Source organism: Herpailurus yagouaroundi, unplaced genomic scaffold (assembly GCF_014898765.1).
Source record: "Herpailurus yagouaroundi ecotype Mexico unplaced genomic scaffold, PumYag 209, whole genome shotgun sequence".
Classification (NCBI taxonomy): domain Eukaryota; kingdom Metazoa; phylum Chordata; class Mammalia; order Carnivora; family Felidae; genus Herpailurus; species Herpailurus yagouaroundi.
Window position 1 is genome coordinate 489,280 of NW_024412440.1, and position 20,014 is coordinate 509,293.

The 20,014-nt window shown below is 36.1% G+C and overlaps 1 protein-coding gene across 12 annotated transcripts in view; it reads left to right on the forward strand.

Moving 5' to 3' along the window:
• KCNT2 (potassium sodium-activated channel subfamily T member 2) overlaps positions 1 to 20,014 on the forward strand; it is a 361,485-nt gene that overhangs the window by 284,712 nt on the left and 56,759 nt on the right. For all 12 annotated transcript variants that reach the window (XR_005784134.1, XR_005784135.1, XM_040453583.1 and 9 more), the window contains 2 exons: positions 8,358 to 8,469; positions 19,382 to 19,483. Coding sequence is in view for 10 of the 12 variants with exons in the window: in XM_040453583.1 (XP_040309517.1) it covers positions 8,358 to 8,469; positions 19,382 to 19,483 (214 nt within the window). In the remaining 2 variants the exon portion in view is untranslated. The remainder of the gene's footprint in view (positions 1 to 8,357; positions 8,470 to 19,381; positions 19,484 to 20,014) is intronic.

The following is a 20,014-nucleotide window of genomic DNA, read 5'->3' on the forward strand; positions in this document are numbered from 1 at the left end:
TGTTAATGTGAAGACTGGAAATTAGGTATATAAAGAGTCTGTTTTCCAGCATCTGGAAAATTTACTCTGAACTTGCATGAGAAAGTCTTGTTTCAGAAGGAGAACAAATGTACCCTCTAAAGTTACTGTAATGAGGCGGTTCATTTAGAATAAGGCTGACTAGTTCTTGAGCTATATGAAATAGTACAGTTAAAGGGAGAATAGCACATGTTTAAAATATGACAGATATGTAAGTAATTTTTTTTCTCTAGAGAATGCAAAAGGATATTATAGGGTATAAAATTAATTTAGAAGGATGAGATTTACAGCCAGTGAACAACGTAACATCATCCTTTTTATTCCCTGTGTGGCAAAAGCTAGTTATATTTTTAACAAGAGAGGATCTTTGGTTCTTTTGATTAAACATACCATTTTAGCTTTCAACTTATCATGAGTTTATTTCTATTATGGTAAAGTTTCTATTGACCTACTTTTATTATATATACTATGAATGAATAATTTTGATTTTAAGATAACAATCAATCAATCAATAATAAATCCCCATCTTACTGAGCGATGCAAAGGCTCTAATATTTTTGAACTAACTGACCAGAATAACTAAGGGTAGATATACAAGTAGTGATATTACCATTATTTCACTAAGTACATAACAATATTTTCCAAGAAAACAGTTCTGTGAAACATTTTTATGGGGTAATCCATGAGCTCCTAATCTAAACTAGTGCTAAACTAGGCTAGTCTTATATAATAAAGTACAAAAGTAAGACACATATGGATCCCCATGATGTACTGAATGTTATTTATATAGATAAATGACCAAAACTATGCAAATTTATTAGTTTCATCAATAGGTGCAGTCAGTTACCACCCTTGAGGTCACCCACATTCCTTGAAGATTTTAGTTCCTGATTCACTGTGACTCTAGAAATCCTGCTTCTATCATAATTCTTGATGGTATCAGCAATCCTACACAGATGATCTTTTCAGTGTTTTATCTTAGCCACCTGTTCTCATGGTCGTAGCCTTTACCTTGAAGTAACAATGATTTTACCCTCCTTCTTTTCGGTTTCATTCAGTTCTCTGAGTACTACTACTCTGAGTACTATTGGGGGTATTTCTTCTAATACCCTCAATCTTAGCAGCCTTTTGTCTCCACTAGAACCTACTATCCACTGGTTCTGCTACCTTTTCACTGTCCTTAGTCATCTGAGGGCTTTTCTTCCATGCTTAACAAATTAAGTTCCAATATCAATCATTATAATCACTCCTGTGCTGAAACCCTGAATTAGTGTCCACCAATTACTGATTAGTGTCCACTACTGTGGACTGACACCGATCTTAACTCTCTTTCCTGTCTCCCTTCCTCTGCCCTCAGTTTTCTATCCTTTCAGCTTCTCTGCCCATCACCTTGCATGAAATTTCTTACAGACAGATGACAAAATTCCAGAGGTAGGATCCAGTTATCCTCATAAGTGAGCACCAGGCAATCAGAAATCCAGTCATAGTGGCTGGATACCAAGCTATTTAGGATTAAAGCTTAAGGCTCCATCTCTAAGAGAACACTGAGTATATGAAAGTCAATAGTGTTAAAAATGATTGAAGAAGACTAGTTAAGTGATACAAACAGACTTTATTTAACATTTCACGAAGTGGGCAATCTCCATTCTCAAGGATCCAGACAACTACAAAATGGAGTGTGAGGCAGGAAGCTTTTATGGGATAAAGAGTAAGGAATAAGAAAGAGAAAAACAAAAAACGAGTAAGGAACAAAAAACAAGGAAGTAAGTATAGACCCCAGAGTTGGCTTGGCATTTTGGGATTGGCTGACTGGATATATTGTGTTTCTGGTCAAGTGGAATATTTACAGGTATCAAGTAACTAACCTAAAACAATTTAGTAATGAGTTTGATATTTTTAAAAAAATGTTTATTTATTTATTTTGAGAGAGAGACAGAGAGAGAGAAAGAAAGAAAGAGCACGGGAGGGGCAGAGAGAGAAGAAGAGAGGGAATCCCAGGAGGGCTTTGTTCTATCAGGGCAGAGACCAACGTGGGGTTTGATCCCATGAACCATGAGATCATGACCTGAGCCAAAATCAAGAGTCAGACACCTAACCAGCTGAGCCACCCAGATGTCCCAAGTTCGATATTTTTTAATCAGTGGAAAGCAGCCTGTGAATTGGGGGAGTACAGTGCCTCACAAGCAGTGAGACACTTTCCCGGAGAGATTTTGGGCAAGAGTGAGTTTTATAGAATGTGAGAAGAGGCAACATGGAAACAGGGCATGATGGGCTAGGAGGTCAGGCATTTGCTAAGGCTAGTAATAGATCCTGTTTTCTAGCATAAGCTGAGCTAGCTAAAGCTGAGTTGGAGGATTAGGGTTGGTGTATATTAGGTTTCCTTGATAGATATTTACCAAAAGTACAGGCTGACATGTTTAGATTTGTAACATGGGCCAGGCCACTGAGACAGCCTCTGTTTTGTGGGTCCCAAAATTCAAATTAACGTTATCACAGAGACAGAAAAGTTATCTAAGTTTTTAGTTTGCTGGCATGGCAACCCAACAGGAGAAGCTCCATCGTGGTCCTAGAATTTTTTTTCAATAATAATAGCACAAAAATATCTCAGCCAATCCTTATATCTTCATGAATATCATTAATTTCCTCAAACAAGAGCTGAATTCTAATCTTCTCTGTAGCTGTATATATTAAGCAAGTTAAGATTACCTTCTGCTGTTGCTCTGTATAGAGCAATGCTACATTTTATTAGCATTAGTTTGTAAATGACTGTGTAGTTATTAGTTTGTAAATACCATTTATCTTGATTATTTTGACATTCCATTTTGACATGGGGCATTTTGACCTTTACATTTTCAGCTTTTAAAACTACTAAAGAATATGTTAGAGGAATCTTCAATCTGTGGTTGTATTAGAGTCCAGGACATAAGAATGAGATGGAATTCAAATATGAAATGAAAGCAACGGTGCTCTAGTTCTAGTTATTGATAAAAACTGGTATGATTTGTTTTGCTGGCTAGGAATAGGGTTAAATTTGTTGTTATTCAGAAGCTCACAGTGACCACTTGAACCCGTATCTGCCCAGCTTACTATACAGCTTCACTTGACAAGGCCTCTCTTTTGTCCAGATTGTCCAAGGACCTTTCAGAGTTACTCAGTCCCAAAAGACCAAAGGGAAAATAGGAGAAACTCACTAATTCACTAGCAGGGTGGCAGGGCTAGGAAGAATTAGAGAACAGTTGGGGGCATCGGGAGAATTCCTTTTCATCTGGAATTGCATTTATAACTCAAACATAGTTTTGTAATTGAAAACTGGATTACACAATTCAATGTGTCTGTATCCAGTAGGGCAATTATATATTTGCTTGTTTGGCCCTTGCATGTTTCTTCCAGAGGACCTACCCAGGAAGTGTTTTATTTTCCATATCCAGAATCTGGAGCATGACATACAAAGTGTTAACACTCAGATGTTTGATAAACATTCCTTAAGTTTGTTCTGGGATGGCTGGGACAAGAGGGGCCTCCAGCCTCAGCCAAGCTTTGTCACCAGAACAACCTAAGCAGGCCCTGTATTGATCACTTGCCCAAATTTGTTCCTTCACTTACGATGAGTTTACCTTTGTGGGTTTGGAGTAGTCCTTTATAGTAAGCAGCAAACTCCTTCAGGGACAATCTATTCCAGAGGTTCCAGATTCTCTAGGTAAGAGAGTATCTCTAGTACTTTACTCTGAAGAGATTCCTTGAATCCTAAACAATTGGCCCATCAACCTTAGAGACCATTTCAAAGTACCAAAGACTATAGGAGATAAGGTCTTTTCAAGTCAAATATGGCTAAGCCTCTTACTCTCCTGTGCCTATGGACCTTAGTTTATACATCTAAGAGAAAACACTCATGGGTCATTCTCCTTGAAAGATCTGTTAAGTGAGTGTCTGATTTCCAAATTAAAAGAAAAGCAGGTCCTTACTTTAAAATTTAAGTGTCTCTTGCTAAAGTTTTACCTCACAAGCACTTGGTGTATCGAAAATATTGCCTGTTTTCACATTTTTATGAACGTGTTAATATCTAAACTAAATTTAAAGAAGCATGCCAAAATGTGCCTTGAATTAAAAACAACCACTTCAAAATGGCCATGTCATCTATCACTATTCTCATTTAACTGAAGAAAAAAGACGATATTGAAAGCAACTTACTAGCTCATCCTATCCTATATAGGAAAAAAAAATGGCCGATTCAAACCAACAGCCTAAGTCTGTGTATCAGGAGAAAGGGAGAGGAGAAAATTAACTCAAGGAGTCGTGAATCAAATGTTTTTCTAGAGAGCACACAAGATAGATAAACATTAGTTTAATACAGAATGGGTACAAAAGTAAATACTTGCTAATTTTAAAAGACGAACTAAGGTATATTAAAACTTTTTTAATTTATTTGAGCAAAAATCAGTTCAGATTTGTCAGTGCCAGGTAGGAAGTAGTTAGAAACACTCCGTGGACAGGAGTGAGGGACTTACAGAGAAGAGGCAGAAATAAAGCAAAGAAATAATTGATCAGCTACAGCTTAAGTGGTTGTATTATTTGAGAAAGCCTAGTTGACGGTTTGTGATTGGCTGTCCTTTGGTTTTCATTTCTTAACCTTGAGGCATGTATAGGTTGAGGTGTTGACTTGTTTAAGTAACCTGCTAAGGTATTAGAGCCATCTCAGTCTAATGGCCTCCTTATTTAATTAACATTAGTTTTCTTTGCATTGTAAAAGTCCAGGAATGATTTAGTTCAGAAGTCTCTTAGGCTGATTTTGTTTTAATATAAAGATATTTTTGCTTTTGATTTTTTTCCTAAAATGTAGCTGATCAAACTGGTAAGATAATCAGTGCTCTGGCAATGGGAACATATTCAAGTCATGGATCTGTGTATTGCAGGAATCAGAGAAATTCATGCATTAACCCCATAATAGGTCAGGAGGACGTCTACAAACACCTACACTTGTGATTTATTCATGGTATTATTGAGCATCTAGTAAGTTTGGGGACTATACAGAATGCTATGGCTGAGCAGTGCCTAAGGCAGACATAGTGATCAGTAGTGATTAAGTAGTGATAGTCTAAGCAGGGAACATATTAAACAAGATATTCCAGTAGGAAATTATAAATGTAGCAGCTACTGAAAAGAGTATAGTGTTATACAGGTACAGACAACAAAAATGTATGATCTAGTCCAGTGGATCAAGGAACACCTACCTATTATCTCCCTGAAGAATTTACTCAGTTGTTTACTTGATAGACTAAGCAGGCGAGGAGAGGAGTAGAACATTCCACAAGGGGGCAGCATATCCAAAGGCTCTGAGGTATTGAGGCGGGCAAAGTTGATGACTTGGAGCAGAGCAGGTGGAAGACTGACAACGTGAGGCTGAAGTCTGAATCTGAATCAGAATATTCATGGCTTTGTAGAGCACGGTAGCAAGTTGATCTTCATTATAAGAACAACAGGAAGGAAATCACTGAAGAATAGAGTTTAAAAATACTATTTTAGCTACGACGTGAAGAGTGGTTTGAGGGGAAAGTAAGAGGAGGGGAGAGCTGTGCAGTTAGAAGACTTGCATCCCCAGGATGCAAAGAGTATAAATGGCAAGTTAAAAAATAAAATCAAAAAAGACTATTATCTTTGTTTTGGCACAAGTAAGATTATTATTGGCACAATAATCATAGTTATTGAGGAAATGTCATACCTCTGTATGTGGGAAAAGACATAATTGAAAATATTGATAATGAGTATGTATAAATACAAGAATGATTCATTTATGTAGTGCAGAAATATTTTTATTATTTTGATTGGTTTACATAGATAAAAAAATTACATACAGGAGATATCTGATATCTCAGACTTAAAGTGTTTAAAAAGTATTTTTAAAAGATTAAAATATATTCATATTTATTTTACTGTTGAGAGCCAATTGTAATCTGAAACTGGTTTTTTACATATCTAAGTGAGTCTCTATACCTATATATTAATATATATGTTTGTTATTCTGAAACATCATTCCTAGCCACCACAACAGATAAAAATTTATAGTGTAGCACACTAGCTCCGTTTTTTTAATTAAAATATTGTGAACATTTTCCAGATTTGTATGCCCTTATGTTTGTTTTTCTTGAATATATAATTGCAGGTAGTCTCAGACTTCTCCCAGTGGTCTGTCAAGTAGAGTATATAGTGTGTTTTTCATCTTCTATTAGTTAGCATAACTGGGCATGTCTGTCAAAAGTATTTTTTGAATAAATTATACCAAGCAGAGAATTAGTCCATAGAGATTTTGCACCTCTCCACAATGATGCTTACATCACTCAGTCAGGACATAAATTAATTGTAGAAAAGTTTTAAATAGAAAAAAATATTATTTTTCTTGTTTTTAATGTTTGTTTTTGTTTTTGAGAGAGAGAGAGACAGAGAGACAGAGACAGAATGCGAGTGGGTTAGGGGCAGAGAGAGAGAGAGGGAGACGTGGAATCTGAAGCAGGCTCCAGGCTCTGAGCTGTCAGCACAGAGTCCAATGCAGAGCTTGAACTCATGAACCATGAGATCATGACCTGAGCTTAACCAGCTGAGCCACCCAGGCACCCCAGACCATATTATTTTTCAATTACAGTATTGCTTTATTATGATCTAGTACCTAGGGAAAAATACATTTATTATGTCATTTTATTTCTAAAGTGTTTTATACTCAAAATGTGTTTAGGTCATATTAAAGCCCAGAAATAGATTTACAGATTCATATTTTAAGATACATAATTAAAGTTGCTAAAAAAACAAATTTATGAATGTATTATAATTGAATGTAAGTAATAGTTTATAGATTTAAAAGGCAATGCACTAAAACATTTCATTAAAGTATTATTTAGTTCTAGATTTTCACTAGGTGGCAGACGTAGACAATGCATTCATTTTCTCAGTTTCAAATAACATAATGGTATTGGTTCATTTATATAGAACAGAAACAGCACATCATATAAACTTTTTGGTTCTATCTAATTTCAACTCTATAAGTCACTTAAATACAATGACCAGATCAACCAATCATATTATCATTCACTGTTACTCAGCTCTCAAGTATATAGCTACACATTTCTACTTGATGTAATGTGTTAGAAATCATCCCAAGTAATCCCACAAAAGTATCCAAAGTTTGAAAAATAATATGTATGAAAGATAAAAGCTCTATTTCGCAGAGAAAATTTAAACTTTCCAAAAGATGAAATAAATTTTCATTGTTTTGCAGCTATGTTTTTCTCACAAATTACTTCTCTGGCCTTATATCTCAACACTGTCCTGGATGCTTCTCACAAGCTATCCATTTACTGGTGTCTTAATGCTGCATAGTCTGTGAGATTCAGTCAGCCATATTTATCACTCTTATAAAAATATATACAGCCTTATAACTTACACATTTTTATAGTTTCTTCTATTGGGTAGTAGAGTCTAATTTAAAGGCCAGCATATCTCTTTATACCTCTTTTTAGGTCTTGGAGACCAGAGCTTTCCAATAACAAACACTTCATTATTATTTATTAAATTAGATATTAAAAATATGCCTCAGTTAATAGAAATAACAAAATGAAGTTATGATCTGACAACTATTATCTTGTGTGTGTGTGTGTGCGTGCATGTGTGTGTGTGTGTGTGTGTGTGTGTGTGTGTGTTTTGGGAGAAGGTGGTGAATAAGAAGGAAGCTAATGCAAAGCTATGGGATGCATGAAAACTCTCAGGATCTTTCTAGAATAACACTATCAGTTGAGCCTTGGCCTCAATTCATTACAATGAAATGTTATTTGAGTTAAAATATTTTCTTTTCTCAGGAGATCATTATAGCAAGATGTGACCTTCAAAATCGCATACTATGAGAATAGGGAATCTTAGAAGATCAAAGAACTCATATTATGGACAATAAGCTCATCACGTGGAATTTTTGTCAATTGTCATATTCATCTTATAAATTTCTCTTTTGATATTATCCACAAAGTCACTTGTGACTTCTTAAATTAGCTTCATGAGCTTCTCTTCTATGCCATTTCATAATTGTAGAGAGAAAAATATCTAATAAAAAGCCAAATTACTAAATTTATTTTTCTTACAGTGCTAAAATGTTGGTTAAAATATTCTTTGGGAAATAGCATGTCATTTTTCTTGCATTGTACAGACAGTTTATGTGACAATGCCTGCTGTTGTAATTGCATGTAGTTTTATGCCTAAGGCTAGGAATCACTCACTCATAAATATGTTGTTACAAAATATACCATATTGGATTGTTAGTGTGATGCAAATGCTTTTTTGTGTGTGTGTGTTTTTAAATGTAGGTTGTTTTCCAGTCTCAGTATCATCACAGAGCTTACTCACCCAGCCAACATGAGATTCATGCAATTCAGAGCCAAAGACTGTTACTCTCTTGCTCTTTCAAAACTGGAAAAGGTAAGACTTCCTATTAAGGAGGTTGCATTTAACTATTTTTCTTGAAAGGGTAACTCTGCAATTCCTGTATATAGAAAGAAATGCCATGGAATAGTAGAAATAAAAATGCTGCTGTGAATTCTTGTTTTGGAGCTAAAAATCTTTGTTTATAATTTTTTAACGGGAGTTGATGGATTTGAACCATTTGTATCACAAGTGAACATACTGAAGATATCTTGTTCTCTCATCATTTATTATAGATTGAAAGCATGATTTAAGAAAGAGTTAAATGCAACAAGAATGCATATACCCGCTTATAATGTCAGTTATATTGATAATGTCATGAGCGCTATGTCAAGAAATCCATGTTGTATAGAAGGCTTTGCAGTTTAAAATAATCCTTAAGGCCTTAGAAAAGGCTTTCTTGAAAGTTAGCTTCCCAGATGTCACCAACACAATCTGAGACAAAGCTGAGTTTATTGCTTACTTAGATAAGGGAGATGGTCATCTCAGAACTTTGGCAGTGCTTTAGAACTGGGTCAAAGTTTATTGGGTTTTGGAAATCTTACTTAGTGAGGGTCTTTTGAAGTGGGAGTTTGATTAGGATTCACAAGGGATCAGGGTAATGTGAACGGACAAAGTAGTTATGTGGACAGAGAGGTGTGGTTTCCATGCTTAATGTCTAGACAGAGTGTCAGGGTAAATGGTTTTTGCATGCAGCATTGACTTGATATTAGTATACTGGGAGAATTTCATATAGAGAAAACAATAAGATTCAATCTTATACATGTGAAAATGTGTTAAGTCTGTTCTATCTTCATTGTTTATAACAATATAAGAGATACAGAAAATGATGCCTTATATTTGTTGTTGTTGTTTGGTTAGTTCATTTTTTCACTTCATTTTGTTTCGATTACATAGTCCTAATTGCTAGGAGATATATTGCTGAGTAAGGGCATTTCTGTACTCTGGTTTGTTGATACCCAGCTTCAGAGCTGGTCACATACATTGTGTCAGTAGAGCCTTCCCACTGTTCCTTTGTTGTCATAGTTAAGTTTTGTCAGGCACTGCCTTCAGAAGAGGGAACTGAGTTTAAGCCAGGTAAAATAAGTTTTCCAAGATTACATAGCTGTCAAGTCAATGCAGAGAATCTTAAAGACATTAGCATTGAGGACAGAAAACTTCCATTATGCCACACTGCTTTAAGAACATAGAAAGGGTGGTGAGAGGCATAGTGAATTGGCTCAGCATCCACAGACAAACCCAGTTACCAGGAATCCAGCTGGAATCGGTGCTGGCTTGGTGTCTGATGGTCTCCTTCATGACAAAGTGAGCGAGGGTCACCTAGTGATGAAGAATACAAGCTCCGGAGTTAGACTGGTCCATTTCTCTACTACTTTCTAGGAATGGAACCTGGCTAAATAAATTATTTACACATTGATAGCTTTGGGATTCTTCTCTGGAAATAATGGTAATAGACAAATAATAGGATCGCTGCAAGATTACACCGCATGATCTATCCAAAACATTTAGCTGTTTTGTCGTATAGTCAGTACCGAAATAAATGGTACTAAAAACATAATTATAAATTGTTGTGGATGTCACTAATAAACATTCCATTCTGTGTATTCAATTTTACGCCGAATAGATGTTTCAAGGTCATAACTGTGGAAGATGTTTTCAGTAATGTTGACTGTATGTGTCTATATTTTTGTGTGTCTGTTGCATTAGGGCAAAAGAACAAAATGATATTTTTATTTTTGTTGGGAATTAATTTAAAGTCTTCTGCCAGCCTAGAGATCCTCTTCACAAATGTAGGAAAGTTTTACTTGAATAAGCATTAAATCAGACTGCAATATATCTCAAGCAATCCACTAAAGAGATTGCAAAAAACAGAAAGGCATCTCATCCTTTTATACAGCCAGGCAAATACAGTCATTTGCATACATGCTAATGTCTTGATAGAAAGGAAAAATAAAACTTCTTGTATTTCTGCAACAAGTAAAAGTTACAACTTCAAGCCCAGCACCTAGGCTAACCTCTCACAGAGACCAAAAGACAGGATGCTTTATGCTCACATTTCAGAAAGATAGTTGTAAAGCTCCCAAGAAAGACTTCACTGATTTACAAAAACTGACTAGAGATTATTCAGATTTTCAAAAGGTTTGCATCCCTCTCAAGTAGAGAGAGAACTTACAATCGCAGGTTTTCTAGGGGAAATGCTTTAGCAAAAAAGAGCAGGAAGGAATGAGTTTTCTTTGTCTTTTGGCATCAGGGGAATTCACTTATTTTTTAGATTTGTATTTACTCTGACATGCTCTAGATATTTCCCAAAATAAATAAAGGAATTCGGTACATTCCCTAATTGTTTAGAAGTAGAGGGGCCAGGGGAATTGGAATTAAAACCAATTGGTTTGGAGGTTATAAAGTCATAGGAAATTCTTTTCAATTCAGTCATTACCACTTTGTTCATCTAAATAAGGATTTGGTACATAGAAACTTTTTAGACTTTTGGACTGTTTTCAACTTAAATTGTGTTCCTCCCCCTCAAAAAAACATGTGCTGGAGTCCTAACCTCTAGCACCTCTGAATGTGATCTTATTTGAAGATAAGGTTTTTATAGGGGTAATTGGATTAAAGAAGACCATTGGGGGGGGGTCCTAATCTAATACAATTGGCATTCTTATAAAAATAGTAAATTTGGACACAGAAACAGATACACATAAAGGGAAGACAATGGGAAGAGAAACAGGGAGAAGACAGCCATTCACAAGTCAAGAACAGCCTGGAACAGATCCTTCACTTAAAATCCTCAGAAGCAACCGATGGTGGTGACATGTTAATTTCAGACTTCCAACCTCCAGAGCTCTGAGGCAATAAATTTCTGTTGTGTAAGCCACCCAGTCTGGAGTACTTTGTTAGGGCAGCGCTAGGAAACTAACACATGTGCCATCAATGATATGGTAACTGTTCATTTCCAATCAGTGCTTTTTATCTGATATAAATACAGCTAACTTATCTCTTAAAGTAATTATCTTTCTTTGTCTTCTGGATGCAAGGAGATATTTTTAGGATTAGGAAACTGACCTTTATTTCTAATATTTGAGTAACACGTTCTAGAGTTATATTGGCTGAGGAATAGGTAGATTTTTATTCTTTTGAATGTAATTATGAATATCGTTTTATTCTATCTCTAATTAGATGCACTTACACAGATGAAACCTTCACCTTTAGAAACATAATCAGTTTTTGAATTAGAAACAAACAACAGCTGGGCTGCTTGCCACACTTTTTTGACACTAAGTGGTTTCCATTTAAACTCAAGAAATGCTGGAATTGGTCAGGATGCTTGTGGAAGATTAGATTGCTTTGACCCTGGCTGCTTTACTTGTGTGATGATTACATTTGGGTGGTTTCCTGGTAGACCCTGCATTCTAATAGAACCTTGGTTGCCATTGGTAATGCAAGTAATAATCTGTAAGGATTCTCTGGAAGAGGCCACTCACGGAAGAATATCCACAATAATAACTTCCATTAGGAAGACGAGAGAACTGAGAACATGGAAGGATTACTGGTCTGTGACAGTGATGTGAACAATAGATATTGTTGAGGACCTCCGTCTGTTCTTATAAAAAGAAAAGTCCTTGATTATTCCTTGATTACTTTTCTTATATTTGCTGTCTGGAGGTATTCCTTTTTCTGTTGTCTTATGTGACCCCTGTCTCACCTCAAGCTTCTTCCTAAGCTATTTTTATCCACGTCACTTTGGGAGTACATACTTCTTGCAGCCTGTGTGAATTTTGTATCTTGCTTATTGCTTATGCAAATTTGAAAAAAATCTAAAGATCTTTAAGCTTATGAAAGCACTTTTTTCCCAAGACATTTAAAGTCTAAAGATTTTTCAGACTAGTCTGCTAATTTCTCTCAAAAACTTGATAAACTTCTGGTATACTTACTTCCATAAATTTTTATGGTCAGACTGTCCTCAAAATTCCTTCTTAAATTATAATTTTTGAGTTTTTATTTCTTCATCTCCTCAATCCATGCATCTCTCTATCTCCTTGGAAGCTACCTTGAGGTTATTGAGACAATAGTGTTGGGTTCGACTTTGTTGTTCAATGCCTTGTTTCAGTTTTCTCTCCTGTGTTGTTGGCATTTAGAAGTACACAATTTTTAAATATTGGAGGCTCCTAATCTCTCAGCTACCTGTTTATTTTTAGTCTCTACTTGAAACTAATTCTTGCCTGAACTACTACTGTCCTTGTAATGCCCAACGAAAGACAGCAAGCAAATAACAGTATATATACACCAATATTAAACAGATAGAAGTTTTTATGAGCCAGGACTGGGAATGGCAAATAAACTTCCACCCATATGCCATTGGCTAGAACTCAATCATGTGTCCACACCAACTTCAAGGGAGACTGGGAAATGTAGTTCGGTCATGTGCCTAAGAAGAATTGGGCAAAAGATTTTGGTGGACAGTCAACATTCTCTGTCACGTGCAATATATCACTGATTTTTTTTCAAATGTATATAATCAAGACATTTTCTGAACATTAGTGCTTTAGTTGGCATTTTCCCATCATCTGATCTTTCTTTTGTTATTATCCACTTTTGTTCCTGAGTTGTTTTGCTTTACAATATTCTTTTTCTCCTGGATATTCCCATTACTGCCAGTGTTTTCCCAATATTACTTCCCACATTTGGACATTGGTCATGTTGGGTCATTGAGACTTCCCTTAAAAAAGTAAGTGTAACAGGCATCAGAAACACAGTATTGGTGCTAAGCAGAGATGAAAAATGTGACAGATAATAAGGAAACAAAGAAGAGGAGGACAGCAATATGGAAAAGAGAAATTTCTATCTCATTTCCCTCTGAAGACTTATTTCATCTCTCTTGTTTTGATGCATTTCATAAAAAAGCCTTTTATTCATGCAGATGATGCAATTTGCTTTAAAACTGCTTCCTTTAAAATGGCTTTGGAGGGGCGCCTGGGTGGCGCAGTCGGTTAAGCGTCCGACTTCAGCCAGGTCACGATCTCGCGGTCCGTGAGTTCGAGCCCCGCGTCGGGCTCTGGGCTGATGGCTCGGAGCCTGGAGCCTGTTTCCGATTCTGTGTCTCCCTCTCTCTCTGCCCCTCGCCCGTTCATGCTCTGTCTCTCTCTGTCCCAAAAATAAATAAACGTTGAAAAAAAAATTAAAAAAAAAAAAAAATAAAATAAAATGGCTTTGGAACTATCACCATTCCTCAATAATGATCATAATTACACTTGAGCAATCATATGGTAATTGCACACTAATGTAAGAGGCAAAGTAATGAAAATATGAGTTTAATATTGTGGTATAATAATAACTATATATATATATATATATATATATATATATATATATATATATTTGGTCTTTGTCCCTGGTTCCTAATGCAGAGCTTCAAAAAATCTTGGAATTTAGGAGTGTCTTTTGTTGTTCATATCTTTCAACCATACCTGATTTTATGCTAAGGAGGCAACTCATAGAGGAGATAGCTTCAGCATGAGAACCAGAAAAAGCAACCTCATGATTAGAATATTGAAACTTTCAATATCTTCATCACCTTCCAAACCTCCAGGGACAGAAGAGGGGCTGGACATTGAGTTTAATCACATGACTAATGACTTAATTAATCGTGTCTACATAATGAAAGTGATAAAAACTTGAAAAACGAGGATTCGAGAGCTTCCTGGTAGGTCAACATATTGATGTACCAAGAAAGCAGCATGTCCTGACTTCATCGGGACAGAAGCTGCTATGCTCACGATCCTTCCAGATTTGCCCTGTGTCCTTTTTTTATCCACCATTCATTTTCATTCTTTATAATCAAATGATAATTATTAAATATAGCATTTTCATGAGTTCTGTGAGCATTCTAGCAAATTATCAAAACTGAGGGGACTGTGGAAAGCCCCAAATTTATAGCAGTCTGGACAGAAGTACAGTTGCCTTGGAGACACATAGGACTTGTGGCTGAGGGTAGTCTTGTGGGACTGAAGCCCCTTAACCTCTGGGGTCTGAGTCAACTCTGGGTAGTGTCATACTTGAATTGAATTGTAGGACATCCAGTTGGTGTCACAGAACTGGTGTCAGACTGCAAAGAGTCATGTCTGCAAACCATATCATTTTGTAGTCAGTGATAGAGCAAAATGATAAAAATTGGAGATAGCTTCTGGGAGAAATAAGTGAAGACTATCAGAATTATTTGTTCAACATATCAACTGTGTAAAAGCAAGAAGGCAAATTTTTCATGTTCTCAATTTAAACTGAAGCCAATAAATATTTACTAAGCACCAATTATGAGCCAAATACCTTACTAAATGCTAGAGGTTTCCAATAGAATAAATACTTGGAATTTGTAATGTGACCGGAGGAACAGATAGATATATAGGAACAGACAAAACACATGGCCTTACTTTTTTTGTGTGTGCATATAATTGGACTACTTTTTGTTCATAATCAAAGTACTAGAATGGCTGATGGGGCGCCTGGGTGGCGCAGTCGGTTAAGCGTCCGACTTCAGCCAGGTCACGATCTCGCGGTCCGTGAGTTCGAGCCCCGCGTCAGGCTCTGGGCTGATGGCTCAGAGCCTGGAGCCTGTTTCCCATTCTGTGTCTCCCTCTCTCTCTGCCCCTCCCCCGTTCATGCTCTGTCTCTCTCTATCCCAAAAATAAATAAACGTTGAAAAAAATAAAAAAAAATTAAAACAAAACAAAACAAAAAAAAAAACCAAAGTACTAGAATGGCTGAATGCAAGTTTGGTGTTAGCTGCCTACATGAGATTTGATTCATTAGGAAAGATTTTTATCCTGTTTTTAAGCAAATATTTACCTTTTCCCTTACTGGTCCACAAAGAATTTGAAGAAAATATTGGTATTAGTTTCTATTTCTTTTGAATGTAGAAAAGCATTACCTGATCCACTCTGGAGGAGTGATAAAATGTTATTTATGTGGATAATTATTAATACCTTTTTAATGTTTATTTATTTTTGAGAGAGAGCACAAATGGGGTTTGAAGCAGAGAGAGAGGAGAGAGAGAATCCCAAGCAGTCTCTGTGCTGTCAGTGCCGGGCTCAATGCAGGCCTCGATCTCATAAAATGTGAGATGATGACCTGGGCCAAAATCAAGTGTCAGACGCTTAACTGACTAAGCCACCCAGGTACCCCTGGGCAAAGTCTTTTTTCAGGTATCCTTCAAAACATCATGTCTATGCTGATAACCTAGTCAGAGTGGAATTTCTCCTGTAATTATTGTGTCAGTGGTATTTTCTAACCTTTCCTGTTCCAAAATTTCCCCCAGCAAGAACTATCAGCTGCTTCTGCAGACATTTTATTTGGTTCTAATTCTTGATCTCTTTTCAGTGAGATATCTGCATGTCACATGCTGTTTTGTTTTTCAGACCTTCCCTTGTCATGGGAATTATTGTTGATTTACCTTATTTTACTAATTTTTAAAAGGATACTTGTGTTTTATGAACTATAACTTTTGAACAACATTAAATGGCACTGAACTTACCTTTATTTTTGAAAAGTGCATACAGGTAGTTTATTTTATAGTTTATAAAAGCACAAGAAGGAATAGCTTCTTTTTCTCAAAGAAATTTGCTTTTCTCAAAACCAAAGCTAATGAAACTGTAAATATTTTAGATCTCTTATTCTGTAAAAAAGCAGAATAAGATCATGCACATGGAATGCATAATTGCTTCCTGTTTGTTTGGCAAACTTGCCTTTTAAGGCTCTAGTCTGATGTCACTTTATCTACGACACCATCTGCATCCTCGTGAGGCTTCTTTAATACTTAGACTTATACAGGCTCACATCACATGGCTTTGTAAATACTTGATTTTAAGTCTGTCTGTTAAGCAAAACTATGAATACCTGCAAAATTGGATTCTTCTGTTAATCATCTTTGCATCCTATCAACCCAGTTCAGTGCCTAATACATAACAGTTAATGGATAAGTGTTTCTTGATTGCACTGCTTTGTTTTTTCCGAAGCCATGGAAATAGTCAAAGCTTTTTTTTTTCCTTTTTTCCCCCTTAATTTAACACACATTGTAAATGTGTTTTTAGTTTACTATATTATTTCTGATATAAGTTACTGTTTAAACAAGATATGAGCTAACAGATCTCTTGACTCATTTCCAACTACGTGTCTTATCTTCCAAAGTGGAAACCAAGAACCTGACTGTACAACCAGGTGATACAGATGAATCAAGTGAATCATATGTAAGAAAGAATGAATCTAAAAGGAAGCAGATGCTTTCAATTATGGCCAGTTGTTGACATGACCTATGATATCAGATTTTCCAAATGTAAAAGGAATCAGAAATTTAGACTCTTAGGTTAAGTGTTGGAACTTAGCCTCAGTAAATTCACGCAGGCCAAATGACACTCCTGCAGTTTCAATTGGACTGTGCACTGCCAATGTGTAACTGCTAGTGTATGTGTTGTTTTTGAGAGACAGAGGCGTAGATAAATGATACTGTCCCAAGAATCATGCTGGAGGGGTGCCTGGGTGGCTCAGTCAGTTAAGCGTCTGACTGCGGCTCAGGTCATGATCTACAGCTTGTGAGTTCCAGCCCCGCATCGGGCTCTGTGCTGACAGCTCAGAGACTGGAGCCTGCTTTGGGTTCTGTGTCTCCCTCTCTCTCTCTCTCTGCCCCTCCCCCACTCACACTCTGTCTCTCTCTTTCTCAAAAAAATAAATAAACATTAAAAAAATTTAAAAAAAAGAATGACACTGGAATGGATGGTAAGACTAAGTGTTAGTCATGTATAATTTTTCCCCCATGTATAAAATGGCATTTATAAAAGGGAGGTTTAAGAAATTAATCCAACTTCTTCTTTGTCTAGAGGAAAGAAATTGTGGAATGTATTCTCATCTAGATGGAATGAGTTACTTGAGCTCTTACTTTTTTATGTAACTTAAAAATTAGTAGGACTCAAAAATTTTATTATAGGATCTTCAGTGTTTTTTCTCCACTATAAGGGAAGTTAATACTAAAAAAGAGAGTAAATCACAAATGCAGAATTGTTCATATACACAGAAGGGCAGCATCCCTCGATAAGAAAGTGTTTTCTGAGTGTGTAAAGCATAACCATTTAGAGAATGAGGAGGATTTTCAGAGCTGACATTAAGAACAGTGAATTCTCTAAGATGAGAATATTATCCACTGTGAGGTAGAATCTTAATCTGGGGAAGGAATTTTCATATCTCACCAGACAGCCAATCTGACTCATCAATATCCATGCTGGGAAGAACTGAGAAGTCATCTCCAAACCACCTACACGTACTGTTCAAACTAAGCGTTCTCGACACCTTGCCTCCTAAATTAGAGAATATCCTAGGATGTAATGGACACAGACAAAAATTGGGGCATCACTTGCTTATTTTTCCTTTTGCCCTCTCCCTACAATCTCAAGTGAGGATATTCTTATAGTCTAGACAGTCTTCTCAACCAGATGGATGGGATGGATGTGGTGTAATAACTCGTGTCACTACTTGGAAGGGTCTCATCTGTCCAAGAGCCTCATCTGTCCTCTTGGACAGACCTCATTTGTTTGTCCAGGGGAAGCCCAGGGGTCAGATCACCCTCATGCCTTCACAATAAGCAAGGGCAGTAGTCCTCTTTCATTCTTTGAGCAGTAGTCTTTTGCACACAGTCTTCAAATCGGGGTACGGGAGGCTCTCCTTCCCTTCCTCCAGATTTGCTACTTTGGAAACGGGAGCTTACTTCCTTTGCCTTAAACACCAAAGTTAACGTTGTCATTTGATCATAGCTAAGATATGAGTTTTTTACTTGCTTAGCTGTATCTATCTTTTCCAAGGAGAGGTGGCAACAAATGAAACCAGAATTTTTGAGATTACTGTTGGCTAAGTAAAAGATTAACTTCTATTCTTAAGAAGCCCCTTACAGTCTTACACAAGCATTTGCTCTCATGTCTTCATTTATTAAGGGAAGTTAATTGCAACAAAAATTTTCAAAAGAAACTCCCATACACTGTGATACACACACACACACACAGTTTCATTTTTCTTTTTTCTTTTCTTTTCTTTCTTTCTTTTCCTTCTTTCTTTCTTTCTTCTTCTTCTTCTTCTTCTTCTTCTTCTTCTTCTTCTTCTTCTTCTTCTTCTTTTTGGCATTTAAAGAACTTAAGCTGCAGTTTGGTGTGGCTGGGCACAACTTAACGGTATTTAGAGAAATGAAAACTCACATGACAGAAAGTTGGAAACCCCTGGATGTGGTGGCTCCTACCTGCCTATTTTTGTGTCCTCACATAGGAGAGTATCCAAAAGCGAAGCTTCCAGGTGTAATGATACTTTATGTGGTTTTAGGTTTTTTTTTTTTACATTTTATTAAGTCCTTTATTGTGTTTGTTCTTTTTATTATATTACCTCAAGTCTTTTGCAGAAATATATATGAAGAGTAAATATTTTTAACCTAGAGAACAAACTGGTGGTTACCAGAGGACAGGTGGGTGGGGGATGGGTGAAACAGGTGATGGAGACTAAGGAGGGCACTTGTGATGAGCACCCAGTGTCTAAGTAAGTGTTGAATCACTAAATTCTGCACCTGAAACCAATATTACACTGTATGTTAACTAACTGGAATTTAAATAAAAATTTGAAAGAGTAAACACATGTTTAATATATGAGAGGATTAACCTTCCTTAATTATTGGGTACTTTAACTGGTGAAGAAAACTTGGTCATGAAAAATAAAGGGACGTATTAAAAATGCAGTTACATACACTTACCACAACGTGTGAAGTCATGTACATGTGTAGCCACCAACCATTTAATGAAAATATCTTCTTCACATGTATCAGGAAAACATAAGCAGAAGAACGTAAAATATAGAATCCTCACAAATTTTTCCATTTCAAATTTCTGAACAGAAAGAACGAGAGAAAGGTTCTAATTTGGCCTTTATGTTTCGACTTCCTTTTGCTGCTGGGAGGGTGTTCAGCATCAGTATGTTGGACACACTTCTGTATCAGGTATGTGGTGTTTCCTTCTTTTCTCTCTACCGTATTTATCCTAATCTCACTTAGATTTTATTAAATGAATAATCCCTCTAGTGTTTCTCATGCAGCTGTTACCTTAAGATTGGCTTTGGAAGTAATTCAGTGTTTTATTTTGTGTGGTTCATGACAAATGTGCCTGTGAAATATTTTGTAAGAAAAACACTATTTTTCAGAATAATCTATGAAATAATTTTTAGTCATTCTTTAGCATCAGTGTCCTACAGTGTTTACTGTGACATTTTAATACATTCTGCCTATTACTCTCAGCATATTACCACAGTAAAAAAAAGAAGCTAAGAAAAAAATGATTATAGTAAAAAAAAGACACCCTTCTTCATAATGCACATTTTTTGGAAATAAGACACCAAATTGATGTCAATAAACTGATAAACCAAAGATGTTTTAAATATCCATTAATTATTGCATACCTTAGAAAATATATTAAAAAGATTTTGCAACATCTAAAACACATTTAGTTTGTTCCTGAACGCCAAAGTTAACGTG